The sequence below is a fragment of the Camellia sinensis genome, chromosome 3, assembly GCF_055761805.1.
Source record: "Camellia sinensis isolate YWXY chromosome 3, ASM5576180v1, whole genome shotgun sequence".
Classification (NCBI taxonomy): Eukaryota; Viridiplantae; Streptophyta; class Magnoliopsida; order Ericales; family Theaceae; genus Camellia; species Camellia sinensis.
In genome coordinates this window covers 196,493,486-196,515,312 of record NC_138963.1, presented here as the reverse complement: position 1 = coordinate 196,515,312, position 21,827 = coordinate 196,493,486, and the positions used below count along the sequence as shown (strand labels likewise).

The 21,827-nt window shown below is 40.2% G+C and overlaps 1 protein-coding gene across 1 annotated transcript; it reads right to left on the bottom strand.

Annotated features, from left to right (window-relative positions):
* Nucleotides 1-967: 967 nt before the first annotated feature.
* On the bottom strand, nucleotides 968-6,631 carry LOC145822145 (uncharacterized). Its single transcript, XM_082918743.1, has 4 exons — nucleotides 6,456-6,631; nucleotides 2,043-2,142; nucleotides 1,704-1,991; nucleotides 968-1,435 (listed from the first exon to the last, which is right to left on the bottom strand). The coding sequence occupies exons 1-4, from the start codon at nucleotides 6,629-6,631 to the stop codon at nucleotides 968-970; spliced, it is 1,032 nt and encodes a 343-aa protein (XP_082774869.1).
* Between the last annotated feature and the right edge of the window lie 15,196 nt (nucleotides 6,632-21,827).

Here is a 21,827-nt window from a genome sequence, read left to right as displayed (position 1 = left end):
CTCGTACGTATAATCATCGTTTTAGAAGCACAAGAGTTGGCTCAATCACGTGTAATGGATCTCTCAGATAATCCCGAAGCATTAATACATGAAAGACATTATGCATATGTTCCGTGACCGGCGGTAAGGCTGCCCAATAAGGCATCGGGTTGATTTTCTCAAGAATTTCATATGGTCCAACATATCTTGGTGCCAACTTACTTTTCACTCCAAATCGTGTCTGGTCTTTCATTGGAGTCACTTTTATGAATACATGATCCTTGACTTCGTATTCTTTATATGGCCTTCGGATATCTACATAACTCTTTTGACGGTTTTGAGCGGTTTTCAATCTTTGTTGAATCAATTTCACTTTTTCAGTCGTTTCTTGCACAAGTTTCAGTCCCAACAGAGGTCTGTCACTTACCTCAGCCCAACAGATTGAAGAACGACATTTCCTACCATACAAAGCTTCATAAGGAGCCATATCAATACTCAAATGATAACTATTGTTATACACAAACTCGGCCAGAGGAAGATAAGTCCTCCAATTTCCTTGGAAGTCCAACACACACATTCTGAGCATATCCTCCAAAGTCTGTATTGTTCTTTATGATTGGCCGTCTTTCTATGGGTGATAAACGCTACTTAGTTTTAGTTCAGTCCCTAAGGCCTGTTGCAAACTCTGCCAGAATCTTGAAGTGAACTTAGGATCTCTGTCAGATACAATAGATACTGGCACACTGTGTAATCTCACAATCTCATTTATATATAAGTTAGCTAGCTTATCCGCATTATAAAAAGCTTTCACATGTAAGAAATTAGTAGATTTAGTCAAACGATCAACGATGACCCAAATAAAATCTATACCTCAAGAGGAGCGAGGCAAACCCACAATGAAATCCATAGTAATGTGCTCTTATTTCCATTCTGATATTGGAAGCAACTGTAGTAATCTAATGGGTCGTTGATGTTTAGCTTTAACTTGTTAACAATGTAAGCATCTAGCCACAAAATTAGCAATGCTCTTCTTCATTCCCGACCACCAAAAATTGTGTTTCAAGTCATGGTATATCTTCGTATTCTCCAGATGCATAATAAATTTAGAATTGTGAGCTTCAGTCATAACACATTTCCTCAAATTCAGACAATCCAGCACACAATGTCGATTCTGAAACTTCAATATATTGTTCTCAAACACAAATCCTAGTCTTGGTTTTGAGTCAATTTCATCAACAGTCTTCTTTAAAAATTCATCCTGCAATTGTCTTTCTTTAATTTCTTCAAGTATAGCAGGTTGGGCAGAAATGGCGGCTAAGACTCCACCTTGTTCTCTTAACACAATTTCAGTCTCATTCCTTTCCAAGTCACATAACAGTTCTTTCTGTCCGGTGAGTAAACATGACAAATTCCCAATAGATTTTCGGCTCAGGGCATCTGCGACTGTATTTGCCTTCTGGATGGTACAAAATCAGCAAGTTATAATCTTTAATCAACTCTAACCATCTTTTCTACCTCATGTTTAGTTCTTTTTAGGTGAAGAAGTATTTCAGACTTTTGTGATCAGTATGCACTTCACAAGTCACGCTATACAGATAATAGCACCAAATCTTCAGTGCAAAAACCGCAGCTACAAGTTCAAGGTCATGGGTCAGATAGTTCTTTTCATGTGGTCGGAGTTGTCGTGAGGCATAAGCAATCACCTTCTCATTTTACATTAGTACACATCCCAAACTTTTATATGAAGCATCACTGTAAATTTGAAACATATTAGTACCATTAGGCAAAGTCAAAATTGGTGCAGTTACTAACCTGGTCTTTAGTTCTTGAAAGGTCGACTCCTGTTGATCAGTCCAATCAAATGGTATATTTTTCTGTGTCAACTGTGTCAATGGCATAGTAAGTTTTGAGAAATCTTTCACAAATCTTCTGTAGTAACCTACAAGTCCCAAAAACTTTCTAACTTCTAACACATTAGTTGGTCTTAGCCAGTCCACAATGGCTTCAATTTCCTAAGGATCAATAGAGATATCATCCTTATTGATTACATGTCCCAAAAATACCACACTATCAAGCCAGAATTCATATTTGGATAATTTTGCATACAACTTCTTTTCTCCCAAAATTTGTAAAGCAGTTCGCAAATTATTCTCATGCTCTTCCCTGCTTTGGGAGTAAATCAAGATATCATCAATAAACATAACGATAAATTCATTGAGGAATTGTTTAAACACCCTATTCATTAGGTCCATGAACGCCGTAGATGCATTGGTCACCCCAAATGGTATTAACAAAAATTCATAGTGCACGTGTCCAGTTCTGAAAGCGGTTTTCTCTATGTCTTCTACTTTAACTTTCAATTAGTGGTAGCCGGATCTAAGGCCAATCTTTGAAAAGACTTAGGCTCCCTGAAGTTGATCAAATAAATCATCTATTCGGGGTAGAGGATATTTGTTCTTGATAGTTACTTTGTTCAATTCCCGGTAGTATATACGCAGTCGTAAAGATCCATCTTTCTTTTTGACAAACAAAACTGGAGCACCCCAAGGTGAAGTGCTTGGATGGATAAACTTCTTGTCTAGCAAGTCTTGTAATTAGGTTTTCAATTCTTTGAGTTCAGAGGATGACATGCGGTATGGGGTTTTTAAAATTGGTTATGTTCTGGGTATAACGTCTATAGAAAATTCAATTTCTCTAGTGTCACGACCCAAACCCGCCCCTATGGGTTTAGCCTCGCAATCGGCCAGTAATCTGTGATTACCGAAGGCCTGCTTAACAGTAGTGACAGTATTACAGAGTAAAAGGGTTGGCGGAAGCCAAAACAGTAAATAAAAGATGTCCAATGAGCTGTGACAATTTGGATGCAAAAAGACTTTTTAATAAACATTTCACATTGATAACCAAAACGTATGTACATGCGACATATATACAAACATCCATGTCAGGGATCAAATCCCTAACTATAACTGTACAGTCAAGTCTAAACAGTTAATACAAAACATAGACAAAAAGGGGTGTATCTAAACACCCCAACACAGCCTTGGCTCGGCAGCATTTGGAACCTCGAGGTGAGGCACGATGGTTGGCTTGACAAAACAAGAGCTTAGCCTGACGCTCCTAGTTGCGGTCCGGTGCTTGGACACCTATATATAAATATAAACAGTGAGCTAAAGCCCAGTGAATAACAACTGTGTAAAGAAGTTAAGAATGAATGTTCTTTCAATAATTAAACAGTCATATCAGTCATTTAGAAACCAAAGCAGTCATATGTGGTACATCCAATAGCAAAATAGTACAGTAGGTCTTAACAGACCGAACAGTCAGTTGATGGCCATCATAACGGTAAACAGTAGTAGTTCCAACATGGGAACTGACAGAGATCTCTGTAACAGTAGCAGTAACAGTAACAGTAGGTTGCTATGGATGCCACGAGTACAGTTTACAAATAGGACAAACATTCATTCATTGAACAATAGCATTTCAGTAAGCAGTACAGTTGATCATTCAGAAAATAATCATAATTGAACATATCTTTACAACATTGTTACTCACAGAGCACTGGGCTACAGATAGGCTAATGAGTGTCCTCGGATGCCAATCCTACACAGTTACAGAACGAACACACACTAAGTTACGCACTAGGGAATCAATAACTTAGCCCCTTATCTAGACTTGGTGTGATTCTATAACATTATCCTCATTAAGATGCCTTAAACTAGGCCTAGGAATGCTTAGGATGGAATGAGGATGCAAAACTGCACTTTAAAACACTTTTTAAATTTTTGCTGAAACAGGGATCTCCCTCGAGCGTGGCTTTCTTCACTCGAGCGAGCTTGCCAAAACAGAGAGGTCGTTCGAGCGTGGACTTCCTCGCTCGAGCAGTCTGTAAAAATGCAAAAGACTGGATGTTGAAAATCCCCGCTCGATGCTCGCTCGAGCGTAGGTCTTATCGCTCGAGCGTGCGTCTGCGTGCACCAAAAACCTGAGAGCTTGCAATCTATGCTCGAGCAAGCATTTCGTCGCTCAAGCAGAGCTTTGAACAAAACGATGGTCGCTCGAGCGTGAAAGCCAAATCTGGAATTTCCAGATTTGCCTTCAAAGCTCAAACCAAGCATTCAACACATCAAAACTCAACCTTTTGGGCCAATTTCCTGGAAAACACTTGCAAACTCATACTACAACATGTTTTGAAGATTAATTTTGTAAAATCAAGCCCAAAGGTGAGACAATTCAACACAATTTCAAAGAAACCTCCAAGAATAAAACTTAAATGCAACATGCATGATTTCCCTTGAATTTAAACACTTCAAACCAAGATTAAACTGGCAATTTGATAGAGAGACATGGTGAATTCATAGACTATAACAAAATTATGAACTTGCATGTGAGGATTCCATGAAAAACAACTTCAAAATGCTATAATATGAACATGCATACATGAATTAACTCTCAATTCAACTCTTTCACAATAATTCTTGACTTTAAACTCCAAATCTCCATGAACCATGCAAGAAACAACTCAATTACATAGATGAGGGGATGAATTCCCTGCCTTAGGTCTTGAATTCAAAGTGTACAAGCTCAATTTTACAAATTCCCCTCAAGTCTTCTAAGTTTCCAAGCAAAGCTCTTGATGAAACCAATTTCTCTTACTCTCCCTCTCTCTCTCGGTTTGGTCTAAGAAAATGGCTGAATAATGGTGCATCAAGAATGAACTAAACTCCAAACAATGCCCCTAAAGTGGCCCACTAAGCATGGTAAAAGTGTAATTAACTTTGATTTCAACCATTAATCATTATTTAATCTAATTTAATCATTCCAAACCAAATTTTAATTAAACCTACCATAAAATCACATAAATTTTAATTAGCATAAAACACTAATCAATTTCTAGTTCGGTCGCCGATAAGACCTTCAATTCGCAGTTCAAAGTTAAAACATGAATAGATTCATTTAGAAATCAAACAGATAGAAATGCATTCAAAACAATACACTCATACAATCAGTTCAGAATTTCATTCTTATTAGTTGCTTATCATGTTTAATCATAGATTAGCACTAATCAGAGGTGAGGGTTGTTACATCTAGGAATCAGATCTCCATGTAATTCATTGGGAAACACGTCAGAAAATTCGTTAACTACAGGGATAGTCTCGGCATTAGCATTATCAGTAGTTGTATTCAGAACACAACATAAATAACCTCGACACCCTTTCCGCAATAATGTACTGGCTTTCATAAAATAGATCACATACGCTGGAGAAACTAACCCATTCCCAGCAAATACAAATTTCGGTAACCCCGGAGGTTGGAATACAACAGATTTGTTTACACAATCAATAGTAGCATAATGCTTGGTCAACCAATCCATGCCCAATATACAATTAAAATGATAAATGTTCAACGGCAGCAAATCAACGTACAATGTCATATCACCAATCATTATATCACATGCCGGAAAAACATATGCACATATCATAAAACCTCCAGATGGTGTAGACACAAATAGTAAACAGTTCATAGGTTCTAAAGGTCTAGTTAATTTTTGAGAAAAAACATGCGATACAAATGAATGCGTGGAACCCGAATCTATCAACACATAGGCATTTTGAGCACAAATAGGAATTATACTTGACACCACTAATTCAGTATTCTGCACATTGCCATACACAAGTGCAAAAGCTTTACCTTGTCTAAAGAGTTCTCTTTCTGTATTAGTTCTGACATTTGTTCTTGATCCAGAAGTAGATCCTGCTGAACTTGCCATAGGGCGATTGGTATTTTTTGACCCTATTGGACAATCCTGTATCATATGGCTTGTCTTGCCACACCAGATGCGAGCACCAGATACCCGATGGCAAACCCTTTTATGCATTCTCCCACATTCAGCACAAACAGGTACGGATCCACTGTTTTGACTTGAATCGTTGGTAGATCCCGTATTTTGCTTCTTACTTGTAGTAAATGAACGTCTCTTTTTGAAACTGAATCCAGATCTTTTACCTTTTTATTCGGTTGTTGGAGCTTTAGTCTGTTTCTTTGCAGCTATGATGGCTTCGGCCATGAGAGCTTTATCAAGTACGTCTACATATGTGGGCAGCTTTAAGACGCCTACCCGATCAAATACGTCTAAGTCCAATCCTCCTTCAAATTTTTGAGCTTTCTTATGGTCCGCATCTACCATGTGAGGAGCAAAACGAGCCGATTCAATGAATTTAGCCTTGTACTTGGCTACAGACATGTTGCCTTGCTTGAGTTTTTGGAATTCTGAAACTTTTCAGTCCTGAAAACACTGGGGAAAGTACTTGTCATAGAAAATTTCGTTGAATTGAGCCCATGTCATATTCTTATTGCTCGTTCAGATTAACAACCACCATCTGCGGGTTTTATCTTTTAGGGTATAGGTAGCCAAGAGAACCTTTTGAGTCTCGGAGCATGGAAATACTTCAAATAACTTTTCCATCTCTAGTAACTACATCTCTTCCTTTAATGGTTCAATACCACCAAAGAAAGTTGGCGGTTTCATCTTCATGAACTTCTGAGTTAGGTTGATGATGTCGTTGTTGTCTGGTTCAACTTGTACTGGCAGAGGTGGAGGGGGCAGAGGTTGTTGCCTCAGAGTTTCTGTTAAGGTTGCTAATATTTGTTCCATTCAACTCATTCAGGCTTCGGAAGATTCACTTGTCTCATTACTCCTTGCATTCTTCATGTTGCTATAACTAAACAAAGCAATAATAAACATAGGCTAATAATTCTTTTCACAATGTTCAAAGCATTCATTCTTGTTCACATTGTTCAGAGTATTCAGTCAATTCGTCTCTTTCAACTTCACATTTACAGAAATATTAACACACCCTCACACATGCAGATAAAATGTCCCTAATTCTTTCCTAAGACATTCTATAGCTCATATGGACTCGTGTGTGCGGTATAACATGTGCTTTGATACCACTATGTCACGACCCAAATCCACCCCTATAGATTTAATGTCGTAACCGTTCAGTAATCCTTGGATTACCAAAGGCCTTTGAACAGTTTATCACATATTAAGGGGCTGTGGAAGCAAATATAACAACATACATAGTCCATTGAGTTGTGCTGACGTGCATGGAACAGAATTCTCAAAACTTATATATGCACATGTGATGTCGTAAATACAGTAGTCTTACATCACCCATTTACACAGATAAAGTCAAAAGGGAACTTAGCCCAATATACAGATAAACAGAAAACTTGTACATACATCAAAAGAAAACAAGTCTGATACATTCTCAAAATGTGACCACATGACTTTACTTAATCCGAAACCTCCTCGGGAGGCACAAAGGATGGCCGATAAAAAAGGAGTTCCACGCGATCATCACTGTGCCTTGCCACGCGCTTGATCACCTACATACATAAATAATACAGTGAGCAGAAACCCAGTGAATAATAACAAAGTAAAGGTTTTATTGAATGTTGTCCATAACCATTACAGAAACAAAATTTAGAAGTTACTAGAAATGAATTCATAATCATGTTCAGATATCAGAATTCATAATAGAATCAGATTTAGAATCATACTCATAATCAGAATTTGCAATTAATCATACATGTTACATCCATTAGCACTAACAGAAATAGTTGACCTATAAAGGGATTGCCATTAAGGCATACAGTTAACTCACGTGCACGGAGACGATACAATTGGCTCATGAGACGTACAGTTGGCCCATAAATGGGACGTATACAGAAAGATTGTAACAACCCTCATACTGTTTACTGATTAATGACTGACCGATTACCGATAATCACCGATTACTGTTAAACGAAACTGATAATGACTTATAACTGACTGATAATCGAACTGAATGAAATATTGAACTGACTGACTGAAATTGAAACTGAATTGACTGAGTATATTTTAGTTAATTGCATTCTATCTGTTTGATTGTCTGATTATCTGTTCATGTTTATATGTTTAAACTGCTAATTGAAGGCCTTATCGGCGGCCGAACTAGAAACCGATTGATGTTCCGTGACCCTCATATTTAATGTGATTTTATGGTATAATTATCTGAAAATTGATTAGGTATGATTAAATTAGATTAAATAAGCTAATTAAAGAGTTAAGCTTAATTACCATATTGCCACCCTTAGTGGCCCACTCAACATACATGTTTGAGCCTCATTACACCTTGTATCAAAACACATTTTGATCAGCCATTTTCCTTGCTTTAGCCGACCTTGAGAGGGAGAGAGTGAGTTTCATCTTGCATTGCTTGGAACTTGGTAGAATTGCTTGAAGATTGAAGTGTGGATTGTTAATTTGAACCTCTAGACTTGCATTCAAGGAACCTAGGTATGAATTTCATCCTTTTGACTTGTGTTTAAGTTGATTCATGCATGGTTCATGTCCAATTGTCATGAATTGGTTCATTAATGGTGAATTGAAGCCCAATCTTTGCATGCATGGTAGTATTGTTGGATTTTGAGTTGTTTTCATGGCAAAATGTTACATGCATGCTCATATTGTTGTTGTAGACCATGCTTTCATCTGGTTTTGGAAAGAAATGAGCTCATTTGAGCAAGCTTTGGAGCTTCAATTTGGTTTAAAACTCATTCATGCATGTTTGAATGTTGTTCTTGAAAATGGGTTTGAATGTGATTTTAATTGACTCACCTTTGGGGCTTGAATTCATAAATTGAGCTTTGAAACTTGTTATACATTGAATTTAGTTATGTTTTCCAGAATTTGGGCCCAAGAGGTCGAGTTTGGAGTGGTAGAATGCTTGGTTTGAGCTTGGGAGGCAGATCTGGAAATTCCAGATTTGGCTTCCTCGCTCGAGCGAAGGATTCCCCGCTCGAGCGAGCACCTTTGTCCAGGGCTCCGCTCGAGCGACCATCGAGCGACCATCGCGCGTAAAATCTCAGCATCCAGTACTTTTACTGTTTTGCAGACCGCTCGAGCGAAGGATTCCTCGCTCGAGCGAAGCCTTTGATTTTGGACTTACGCTCGAGCGGAAAAAGTCTCGCTCGAGCGAAGCCCCTATTTTTAGCAAAGTTTGCGAAATGTTTTCTAAGTGTATTTTTGCATCCTCATCCCATCCTAGGCATTCTTAGGCCTAGTTTAAGACATTTAGATGAGGATATCGTTGTAGAACACACCAAGGCCAATTAGGAATTAAGTTATGATATTTCCCAACTGTGTAGCTTAGTGTGTGTTCAATCTGTTAACTGTGTAGGGTTGGCGACTGGGGAGACACGCTCTAGCATACTGTAGCCCAGAACTCTGTGAGTAACGATTGTGTAAAGATATGTTCATAAATGAATATCTTCTGAACAAATGAACTGTACTGTTTTCTGAACTGATTACTGTTAACTGAATGAATGTATGTCCTATATTCTGAACTGTATTGTGGCATCCTTAGCACCTACTGTTTACTGTTACTGTTACTGTCACAGAGATCTCTGTCGGTTCCCTCGTGGAACCACTACTGTTTACTGACTGATGGCCATCATTACTGTTCGGTCTTTTAAGACCTACTGTTACTGTTATGCTAATGGATGTACCACATATGACTGTTTGCTGTACTGAACAACTGAAATACTGATTGAATTGAACTGTTTTCATTACTGTAAGGACATTCATTCTAAACCCCTTTACGCTTTATGTTATTCACTGGGCTTTAGCTCACTGCTCATATATATATGTAGGTGTTCAGGCACCAGACCGCAGCTAGAGGCGTCAGGGTTACTCCAGTTTTGTCAAGCCAGCCTTTGTGCCTCACTGCGAGGTTCCGAGTTGCCATGCTATGGCTTGGGGGTGTTTTGTTTGTTTTTCCCCCTTCTGTACTGTTTTACTGTTCTGTATAGACCGAGTGTTACTGTACTGTTATATAGGGTCGAGTCCCTAGTCTGAATAATTGTAAATATTGTGTATACTGTTCTGTACTGTTTATGTATAAATGTATGAAAAGCCTTTTTGCATCCAGAAGGTCACAGCTCAATGGACACTATTTATTTACTGTATTGGCTTCCGCCAGGCCCTGTACTCTGTTTTACTGTATTACTGTTCTGCAGGCCTTCGGTAATCCCGGATTACTGGCCGGTTACGGTGCTAAACCCATAGGGCCGGGTTTGGGTCGTGACAAAGATCCATAACAGTTGGCTCATGAGACGTACAGTTGGTCCATAATTAGGATGTAACAGAACAGATAATAGATGTCACTGAAGCTAAAGATACCACAAATACATTTCAGAAACATTGGACAACCATTCATTCATACAGAAAATAGCATTTCAAAAAATAGATCATTTCATATCATCAGAAAAGAATTAAAGTCAAACATAGCTTTACAGAGTTATTACTCACAGTTGCTCCAAAGGCACACAAACAGATCAAACAGCTTATGACGCGCGTGACCTACACAAACAGATAACGGATGCACACTGAAACACATACTCAAAAACCACTTAACCTAATTTGCTTAGCTTTTAGTGTGTTTATAAGTCTTTGTCCTCATTACTATGTCTTAATTATGGCCTAGGAATGCCTAGGATACAATAAGGTTGCCAGAATGCTCTTGAAAACACTTGGTCTGATTTGTTGAAAATAGGATCCTTGCTTGAGCGCAACTTCCTTCGCTCGAGCGGTCTGTAAACTCTGTAAAAGTACTTGTTGCTTGATTTTTTCACTCGACGGTCGCTTAAGCGTGAGACTGAGGTCATCGCTCAAACACAACTCTTGTCGCTCGAGCGGTCTACAAAACATGTAAATTTTTTGGAGCATATATTTTACGCTCGAGCCAACTTTTGGTCGCTCGAGCGGAAGTGCAAAAATAAGGATGGTCGCTCGAGTGCAGGATCTGTCGCTCGAGTGGTGAGGTCAAATTCTGAAATTTTTAGATTCACCTCCAAGCTTCAAAACACATCTTTTTGAAGCAAAAGCTTAAGAAACATGTATAAACTTATAAAACATGGTGAATTCAAGTTCTTTTCACAGAATCAAAACCCAATAGCATGCCAATTGTGCACACTTAAACTTGAAATGTTAAAAACATAATATGCATGTAATTTCTTACTTCAAGGCTTTCAAAACAAGATCAAATAGGGTGTTTAACTCAAAAACATGTTGAATTCTTAAAATAAGACCAAAGTAAGGACATACAAGAGGGGAATTCCTTGAAAACAAACTCAAATTTGATGGAATGAGCATGTATGCATAATTTGCTTCTCAATTCTACTTTCTTAGCTACAATTATGGATCAACTCTTATATTCTCTTGAATGTTCATGGAAACTAGCTTAAGCTCCTAAAGTATGACTTCAATTATTACTTAAAATCCACAAATATTTGAATCCTAGTAAGCTCTTGAGTAATTCCTCCAATTTTTCCTTAAATCCTTTAGCAATCTCTTTTCTCCCTTGTTGATCTCACTTTTCTTCCTCTTTTCTCTTCTCACATTTTGTTTCTTGTGGGCTCAAAGATATGTTGAAGAAAAGAGATGGGTTAAGGCATATGAGAGCCTTATATAGGCTTGATTAAGGAGTTTACTTAAAGTTAATCAAATGGACATTAATTATTCTAATTTATTCATTTCGAATCAAATTTTAACTAAGCCTACCATAAAGTTCTAAAAATCTCAAATAACATAGAAATCAAATCAATTTTGTGATCGGATGCCAATAAGGTCTTCAATTCGCAGAACAAATCAAAAACACCAACATATATTTCTACGATAAACAGATAGAAACACAAATAATGCTACAAACATGCAATTAATTCAAAATTTCATCTTAATTACTCATTAGACATAATTAATCATGGTTTATCGGTTAATCGTAGGTCGGGGTTGTTACACCTGGCAAAGATTTTGGTGCCATTTTTGCCCCTGTCGCCAAGCTTAGTTCTGTATGTCTCCTTATCGTCCTTGCAGCATCTCATTCTTGGTCTCTTCATCAGCTGGATGTCAAGAATGCATTTCTGCATGGAGATCTTCTTGAGACGATTTATATGGCTCTTTTGCACGATTTTCTAGCTGAGGAAAAGTATTTAGGGAAAGTGTGCCGGTTAGCAAATCTTTGTAAACAGTCTCCACGAGTATGGTTTGGTCACTTCAATTCTGTTATTATATCTATGGGCTTTGTTCATTGCCACTTCCGATTACACTTGTTTCATTCACTAGAATTCTGCAGGTTAGTGTATAGTCTTGTTAGTTTATGTGGATGATATTATTCTCATAGGTGATGACTCTGTCGGCATTGGTCAAGTAAAAAAAGACTTGGGTCAAACTTTTAATATTAAGGATCTGGGGTATTTCAAATATTTTCTGGGAATTGAGGTGGCTCGCTCAAGAAAGGAGATCTCCTTATCTCAAAGAAAGTACACCCATGACTTACTTCAGGATACTGGTATGTTAGGGTGTAAACCTACTTCTACTCCTATGGATCCTAATGTCAAACTCATATCAAAGTTTAGTGAGTTGTTGGATAACCCAAGCATGTATCAGCGTCTTGTAAAACGCCTTATTTATTTAACCAACACTAGACCTAATTTAACATTTACAGTTAGTATTGTGAGTCAGTTCATGTATGCACTTCGTAAAAAGCACCTTGACGCAGTTCATTATATTTTGAGGTATTTAAAAACTTCTCTTGGCTTGGGATTGTTCTTTACCGCTGGTCTCCAATCTGGGCTTTCCTATTTCACTGATGCAAACTATGCATGATTTAAGACTGATCGGCATTCCACTTCTAGCTTCTATACTTTCTATGGTGATCATCTTATCTCATGGAAAAGTAAGAAGCAAGTGGTGGTTTCTAGGTCTTCTACTAAGGTTAAGTATCGGGCTATGGCATATGGGACATGTGAGATTCTTTGGATTCACTATATCCTAACAGAGTTAGGTTTTGAAGAGGCTGTTCATTCCTCTTTATTTTGTGATAACAAATCTGTCATTATGTTATCCTCTAATTCTATACTTCATAAGCGTACCAAGCATATCGAGGTTGACATACATTTCATTCGAGAAAAGGTTCGGACTGACATTGTACGTCCATTGTCTCTTTTTCTTAGTAGTTGGCAGATATGTTCACAAAATCTGTGGGACCAACTTTGCTCCAGTCTTCCATTGACAAGCTGCGTTAGTCTTTCATTGACAATCTGCGTTTGTTGAATATCTTCATACCAGCTTGAAGGAGGAGTGGTGAATATAGAAATCAAAATATTATGTTTGAATATGAAAATTATAATAAGAATTATTCCTATTATAAGAATCTTATCTTGTGTATATTATTTCCTAAACTGTATCATGAATATTATACATATATATATAGCATATGCCTCATGAATTCATAAGTCAAATAATTCTTTTCATTCTTTTATTATAAATGTATGTTATTTAAAATAAATAAAACTTTGCATGATATAGATGATATTTAAATATTTCCGTGAAAATGACATTTGAAAATTTTGTGGGCATTGATACAAGGGTCACTTGAAAGGACACCAGAAAAAAAAATTAAGATAAACTAAACATTTATTACTATATACATTATATAGATTAGATTAAATTATATGAGATTTGTGTAATTTTGTTTGTTTTATTATTCATAAGTCACATCAACATCTAACTAATATGATGGTAAATTCAAACCTAATCACGTTCAGTTTTCAAAATTTACTTTTTAAAAAATTCTATTTTTTTTTATTTTTCGTATTTTTTGTATTTTTATTAAAATTTTAATATATTTTTAGCAAATTTTTTTATTCATAAATATATTTTAAAAATATAATATTTGTGAAAAAAATCTTTAAAAAATTCACTAAATATAAAAAACACACAAAAAAAAAATAAAAATTCAACACATTTTTCATATTTTTGTATATTTATTAATTTTTAAAATATTTTTTCACAAATATTTCACTATTTAGATACATCTAAGTAAGGTACATCTAAAAAATTTTAAAATTTTACTTAAAATTTTAAAAATATTCACTAAAAATAAAAACATATATATAAAATAAAAAACTCAATTTTTAAAAAACTGAATTCAAAAAACTGAAACCAAACACATTGAATATTATTATATTTATATTCTCTATCTCAAGTAAATTATAGTACTCTTCTATTTTAAATGGAATCTCACTTTCATTTTTTAGTTTTATTGTAATAATTAATTCTTTTTTTTTTTTGGTCAATCAATAAAGAATAAATTACAACTAACTAGACTAATGAGAAGGTAATTTATATGAAAATTGGGCCGAGCTGGGTAATAGGCCGTCATGGGCTGCAATACAAAGGGCTGAGTAAAAAGGCTTTAAAGTTAGTCCGGTACAAGAGCCCCGAAGCTAGTCCGGCCCGGAGGAGACTTGAAGTTAGTCCGGTCTAAAGACACTTGGAAGTTAGTCCAGTCTCAGAGTTAGCCCGGTCATGGCGTATTGTGGCTAGAACGGTCAAAACCTACTATTCGGTAGCTCGGTCTGATCACACCATGGTTTGTACATGAGAGAACCGAGATAAGGTGTAGCGAAAAGAAGAACCGAACTAAGGATAGTTCGGCCTACTCTGCGGCTCAGCATAACCATGATTACTTCGGTCATATTGGAGTTCGGCCGTGGTAAAAACCATCTCACTTGGTTTAAGCAGTGAGGGAGGTGTTGAAGGATAAACATTATCTTTCAGGAGTATGAATCCTAGGAGGACTCTGCATGGAGGAGTAGAAGTCCTACTAGGATTGTGCCACACGAAACCTATAAAAGCTCACAAACATCACATTTGGAGAGGTAACACACAACTTTGCTTTCTGAATACACAGAGCTTTTGTCTATTTGTCAAGTTTACTGACTTAGGCATCGGAGAGGTTTCCGGCACACACTCGCCGGCCAGCTCACGTTTGTGTTTTCAAGTGATAAATCGACAACGTACAGAGGAGCGCAAACTTAATCAACAGGATTATACGAGAAGGTTTATTTCTTTCCCGTATAATTGGCGCCGTCTGTGGGAAGAACAGACAGGACAAAACCTCTTGATCAAGCTTTACCTCTTTAGGAACAATGGCACACATTGAAGAATTACCACAGTCCGCCATCGACGGGCAAACACCAGATGGGGGGGCAAGGCGTGAAGGATTACCTTCTATCTCTCCCATGGCGGACTTAGAGCCCCAACGACACAACGCCAGGAGAGATACTAGGGGGAGGCGGACTCACAGCCCCCGTCACTCTCATTCACAAAGTCCTGACAAGCAAAGGCGGATGATTGATCCTCAAGTTCTGGAGGACCGCGTGAAGGAGCAAGACGAATTAATAAGGAAGATGGCGGCTGACATGGAAGCCTTGAAGCGCCAGATGAAGGAAAAAAGAGTGGCGACAAGAAAGGGGCGCAAAAACAAGACGCCCCCTCGCCGCTCAGAAGACCATGGAAGGCATTCAACGCCATCACAAGCAGAAAGTAGAAGCCTCAGGACAGGCGATACTCAGTCTGGAACCTCCAGAACTCGTTACTCTAGGTCTGAGAGAACGAGATCATTGAGGTCTTACACAGAAAGAAGTACCTACCGACCCTCACACTCGCACCAAACATCATCCAAACAGACGGAGTTGCCCAAATCATCCGATTTGCGGATCATGCTGGAAAAAAAAGCACGATGGAAGGAGGACACCAGGGCGCGCGACCCTCGCAGAGTTTCTGCCCTTCAACGATTGGCTCCTCGATCGCATGGAAGCGTCGAGGTTGGAATGCCATTACCACACCCTGTCTACAAACCAACGGACAAGGCATTAGCAAGGCTGCAGACCTCGCCGTTCGTTCCGGCAATCGAAAACGCGCCTCTGCCTACAGGCTTCCTTCAGCCCAAATTCACTACGTACGAGGGGAAGACGGACCCCTACATTCACCTAAGCCACTTCCGCCAGGTTATGGCGGTATATCGGCGAAACAAGGCTCTAATGTGCATCCTCTTCCCGTCAAGCCTTGGCGATCTAGGCTTGACTTGGTTTGAAAAACTTCCAGAAGGTAGCATAGCCTCTTGGGCGTAATTGGCAGAGGCGTTTGTCACAAGGTTCAGAACTAACACTAAAACCTCGGTGGAGATTGACCAGTTACTCTCCATCGACATGGGTGAAAAAGAGACGCTAAGGTCCTACAATAGTCGCTACTGGGAGACATTCAACCAAATTGGCGGCTACCCCACCAATCTCGCCATTGCACAGTACAAAAGAGGCATCCAGTCGGGAATAGACTAAAGGACTCAATTACCATGACACCACCCCTAACCATGGAAGCCTTGATGGAAAGAGTGCATCAGCACATTAGGGTAGAAAAGGATGGCGCATGTGCCAAAACAAAATCTGGCACGACCACAATACCAGAGAAGAAGACTTCAGCGAAGGTCAATGCAGTAGATCGACAGAACAAAAACGGACGTGGCAGGCGAGACAACGGAGAGGACCCAAATAAAAGATGGTTGAGGGTCCGCACGGCCATAACCACGGTATTCAAGAAACCGATCTACCGAATTCTAAGTGAAATAAGAGATGAGCCTTTCGTCAGATGGCCAGCCAAACTAGGGGAAGCGCAGAAGGACTATGACGAAAGATCACGGTGCACCTTCCATAAAGAAAAGGGGCACCGCACTGAGAATTGCACGCCATTGAGACAGCATCTGGAGGAGTTGGTGGCAGCAGGACACTTGGATAAGTACATTGAAGGAGGGATGCAACCAGCCCCCCAGGACCATAACAACCCCAACGGAATGCCAATCGACGCCCTACCTCAAGGCGTTATCAATGTGATACATGGAGTCTTTGAACCTGAGCATGTATGCGAGCTCAGGGGATCAATCAAAAAGGCTGAACACTTAAGAGAGGTGCTAAGTGCCCAACCTGCCATCAAGAAGGGGAAGACAGAGGCCACAAACGTCATGTCTTTTTCGGATAAAGACTTGGAACGGATATATTGCCCTCACAATGATGCCCTGGTCGTCACTCTCCGAGTCAAGGATTTTGACGTCAAGCGGATTCTGATTGACCAGGGTAGTTCATGTGAAATCATGTACTACGAAACATTTAAACAATTGAAGTTACAAGACAAAGACTTGGCGCCAGCCGTATCTCCCCTAATTGGATTCAACTCCATGCCAGAATGGCCCGTCGGCAAAATAATTCTTCCAGTCAGAGCAGGAAGCGTGACGAAACAAGTGAAGTTCTAGGTATTGAAGGTCCCCTCCACTTACAACATCATCTTGGGCAGAACATGACTGCATGCCATGCGATCGGTGGCGTCATCCTACCATCAAGTAATGCGGTTTCCCAACGATACCGGGGTAATTGAAGAAGTCTATGGAGATCAGATCATGTCGAAGCAATGCTTCGTCACGGTGAATGGCAGCCGCGCTGCCAAAGGATACGTTCATTCGGTGAAAGAACCTGAGAGCAATGAGCTATTTGCAGATGTCGGCAAAGCGGCTGATCAGAAAGCAGTGGAGGACTTGGTAGAGGTAAGAATAGATGAAAAGAACCCGGATAAGTTCTTTTTGCTCGGTTCGTTGTTATCCAGCACTGAGAGATTAGAGGTCTTGGAATTCTTAACCTCTAACATCGAAGTGTTCGCCTGGACCCCCTACGACATGCCAGGCATTGATCCAAACTTCATCAGTCACCAGCTTAATGTCCACCCATCTGCCAGACCAATCATCCAACGCACACGCAGATCAGCACTCCACCATGCCGAGATAGTGGCGGAAGAAGTAGGTAACCTGCTGGAGGCAGGAGCAATTAGAGAAGTACACTACCCAAGATGGATCTCCAACACAGTCGTAGTGCCAAAAAAGAATGGCAAATGGCGTGTCTGCGTCGACTATAAAACAGTCAACAAGGCGTGCCCAAAAGATAGCTTTCCCCTACCACGGATAGATCAATTGGTAGACCTAACGGTGGGGCACAACCGACTTAGCTTTCTGGATGCATACAGAGGCTACCACCAAATCGCCATGCATGAACCAGACCAGGAGGTCACATCCTTTACAACTCCGAGAGGACTATACTGTTACAAGGTCATACCCTTTGGCCTGAAAAACGCAGGGGCAACATTCCAACGAATGGTCACCAAGATGTTTGAACCATTGTTAGGAAGAACGATGGAGGCTTACATCGACGACATGGTGGTCAAGAGCAATGATGAGAATGACCATCTCAAGGACCTAGGCGAGATGTTTGAGATCCTGAAGAAGCACAAGCTGCGCCTCAATGCATCCAAATGTGCATTCGGAGTAGGGTCTGGAAAATTCCTGGGCTTCCTTGTGACCAACCGGGGTATAGAAGCAGACCCCTCCCAGATCAAAGCAATCCAGGATTTGGAGAGACCAAACTCAGTAAAAGAAGTGCAGCATCTCACCGGCATGGCAGCCGCGCTCAATCGGTTCATAAGCCGGTCATCAGACAGACTACGACCATTCTTTCAAGCTTTAAAAGTCAAGTTCGAGTGGAACGAAGCATGCGACCGAGCTCTAGAAAGCTTGAAGGAGTATATGTCTTCCCCACCACTGCTTGTTACCCTAGTACCTGGAGAAAAACTTTTCTTGTACCTGGCAGTCTCTCAGCACGTAATTAGCGCAGTGTTGGTTCGTGTAGATGGAATCCAACACCTGCCCATCTTTTGTGTCAGCAAGACATTGCTGGGAGCCGAAACAAGGTACTTACCACTGGAAAAATTAGCATTGGCCTTAATGATGGCCTCCAGGAAATTGGCACACTACTTTCACGCCCACACCATAGTCGTCCTCACAGCTTTCCTACTAAAAGCTTTGTTTGAGAGGACGAACTTTTCTGGGCGAATCTTGAAGTGGGCAGTAGAGTTGGGACAATTCGACATCAAATTCCAACCCAGAACCGCAGTAAAGGCCCAATCTTTGGCAGACTTCGTCGCAGAGTTTACTCCGGGAAGTCATCATATCTGCCCAGTCGACCTAACTGACACAACCGAACTAGGGATGGAAGTTGACACCAGAATAGCACAACCCCTAGCAGAAAGTGCTCAGCCAGACTCCAAGGCAGACCAGACTAAAGACAGCAAGGAAGAAGCAAACCAAGACTCACCAACAAATAAAGACTTGGTACAATCAGATAGCGAGGGGCAGACAGCAAGAATAGACCTCGAAGAAAACACTAGCAACATTCTTGACCCCACGACATCATCCGACCCCTCCACTTGCTGGAAGTTGTTCGTTGGTGAGATGTGGAAGCTCTTTGTGGATGGAGCATCCAACCGGCATGGTGCAGGACTTGGCATAGTCCTCATCTCACCAGACGGCCTGGTTGTGGAGCAAGCAATCAACCTTGGCTTCCCAGCATCAAACAACGAAGCGGAGTATGAAGCGCTTTTTGCAGGACTCAAATCAGCATACTATATGAAGGCCACCGAATTAATGGTCTACAGCGACTCACAGCTTGTGGTAAACCAAATTTCTGGCGACTATGAAGCAAAGGATGATAGGATGGCCAAGTACCAAGAATTGGTCAGAACAGAGATCAAGAAATTTGAAGTAGTGAGGATAGAACAGATAGGCAGGGAAGAGAACGGCAGAGCAGACGAACTAGCAGGCTTTGCTTCAATGGCAGATTCATCCATCCCTCATCCATTGCTCATCAACTACTTACCAAGACCAAGCATCGAAGACCCGGAAGCAGAAGAAGTATGCTGCGCCGATCTAGGCCCCTCATGGATGGATCCCATCATACTATTCTTGAAAGATGGCGTCCTACCGGAAGAAAAGAAAGAAGCCAACAAAATTAGAGCAAAGTCACAGCGATTTTGGCTCTCCCCATCTTTGGCATTATACAAAAAGTCGTTTTCAGGACCCTATCTAAAGTGTGTCCACCCCAGCAAAGTGGAAGCATTCTTGTACGAGATACACGAAGGGGTGTGCAGAAGCCATCAAGGAGGAAGATCGCTAGCTTACAGGGCCATTTCGCAAGGATACTGGTGGCCATACATGCAGGCAGACTCACAGAAATATGTGAAGAAGTGCGAGAAATGCCAAAAATTCGCACACCAAATACATCAACCAGCTAGAGAACTCCTACCATTGACTAGCCCATGGCCTTTCGTAATGTGGGGCTTGGACATAGTAGGACCACTTCCAACAGCACCCGGCAACAGGAAGTTCTTTCTCGCAGCAACAGACTACTTCACAAAGTGGGTGGAAGCAGAAGCATTGGCATCAATCAAGGAAAGAGATGTGAAGAAGTTTGTCTGGCAAAATATCATTACTCGATTCGGCATACCTAAAGCCCTCATATCAGACAACGGCACCTAGTTTGATGGCAAAATTTTCAGAAGCTTTTGTGAAGAATACAAGATAGAGTTCTACAATTCTACACCAGCATATCCTCAAGCAAATGGCCAAGCAGAAACATCAAATAAGGTTGTCTTGGATGGACTGAAGAAAAGGTTAGAGAAGGCAAAAGGCAAGTGGGCGGAAGAACTTTCTCATGTTTTATGGGCTTACCGCACCACACCTCGACGATCAACAGGAGAAACACCATTCTCCTTAGCCTACGGAATGAAAGCAGTAATCCCACTGGAAGTTGGCCTCCCCACAATTCGAAGCGAAAATTTTGATCCCGACTTGAATGGAGAAGCCATAACATTGGAGCTCGACCTCGCCGAAGAAAGAAGAGAAAGAGCACTAGTCCACATTGCCTCGTATCAACAAGAGTTATCCAGGAAATACAACAAAGCAGTACATCCAAGGCAATTCAAGATCGGAGATTGGGTGCTGCGCAAAGTGATGGGAAACACCTTGGTACTAGGAGATGGCAAGCTAGGGCCTAATTGGGAAGGTCCTTACAAAGTGGTTGGGTTAGCAGGCAAAGGGGCATACCACCTAGAAGACAAGGACGGCAAAGCAATCCCTAGGCCATGGAACACCGCCAATCTCAAGTTATTTTATTTTTAGTTTTCCTCTTTCAAACATGTGTAATTTTTTCTTTCCTCAATAAAACAAATTGATTCTTTTCAACATAAGTTGTTCTCTGTAAAAATTAGATTTAGTGAAGTTAGGTACATTGCAAACATTTTTCTAAGTTGGCTGGAAAAAACTAACTTAGAGGTTGGCTGGATTAAACCAACACCCCTCCCAAGCCCAGGATAAGGATCCAGGCTGCAGGACGCTTGGTCGGAATAACCAAACGATCCAGGCTGCAGGACGTTTGGTCGGAATAACCAAACATTTTATTCTAAGTTGGCTAGAAAAAACTAACTTAGAGGTTGGCTGGATTAAACCGACACCCCTCCTAAGCCCAGGATAAGGATCCAGGCTGTAGGACGTTTGGTCGGAATAACCAAACATTTTTCTAAGTTGGCTGGAAAAAACTAACTTAGAGGTTGGCTGGATTAAACCAACACCCCTCCTAAGCCCAGGATAAGGATCCAGGCTGCAGGACGTTTGGTCGGAATAACCAAACATTTTATTTTAAGTTGGCTGGAAAAACTAACTTAGAGGTTGGCTGGATTAAACCAACCCTTAGTACTTAGTACTCTTTAGCCGAAGTAAGGACATCGGCTAAAGAGTGGTTGGCTGGATTAAACCAACTCTTAGTACTCTTTAGCCGAAGTAAGGACATCGGCTAAAAGAGTGGTTGGCTAGATTAAACCAACTTTTAGTACTCTTTAGCCGAAGTAAGGATATCGGCTAAAGAGTGGTTGGCTAGTAAGCTCAGTCAGATTGCTCAGCTGAGATCGGAATAAAGTATCTCGGCCACACTATTATTAGAAAGCAAGCTCAAAACAGGAATTTAAACCGAGATAACAGTTGGAAGTGAAAAGATCATAGAAAAGTCATTACAAGTACAAACATGCAGATCAA

Coding starts and splice junctions, on each gene's coding strand:
- LOC145822145 (XM_082918743.1), bottom strand. CDS start 6,631: ATGGAACAAATATTAGCAACCTTAACAGAAACTCTGAGGCAACAACCT. Junction 2,143..6,455: donor GAACCATTAAAGGAAGAGAT/GTAGTTACTAGA, acceptor CTCCCAAAGCAG/GGAAGAGCATGAGAATAATT. Junction 1,992..2,042: donor AATTCTGGCTTGATAGTGTG/GTATTTTTGGGA, acceptor ATTGATCCTTAG/GAAATTGAAGCCATTGTGGA.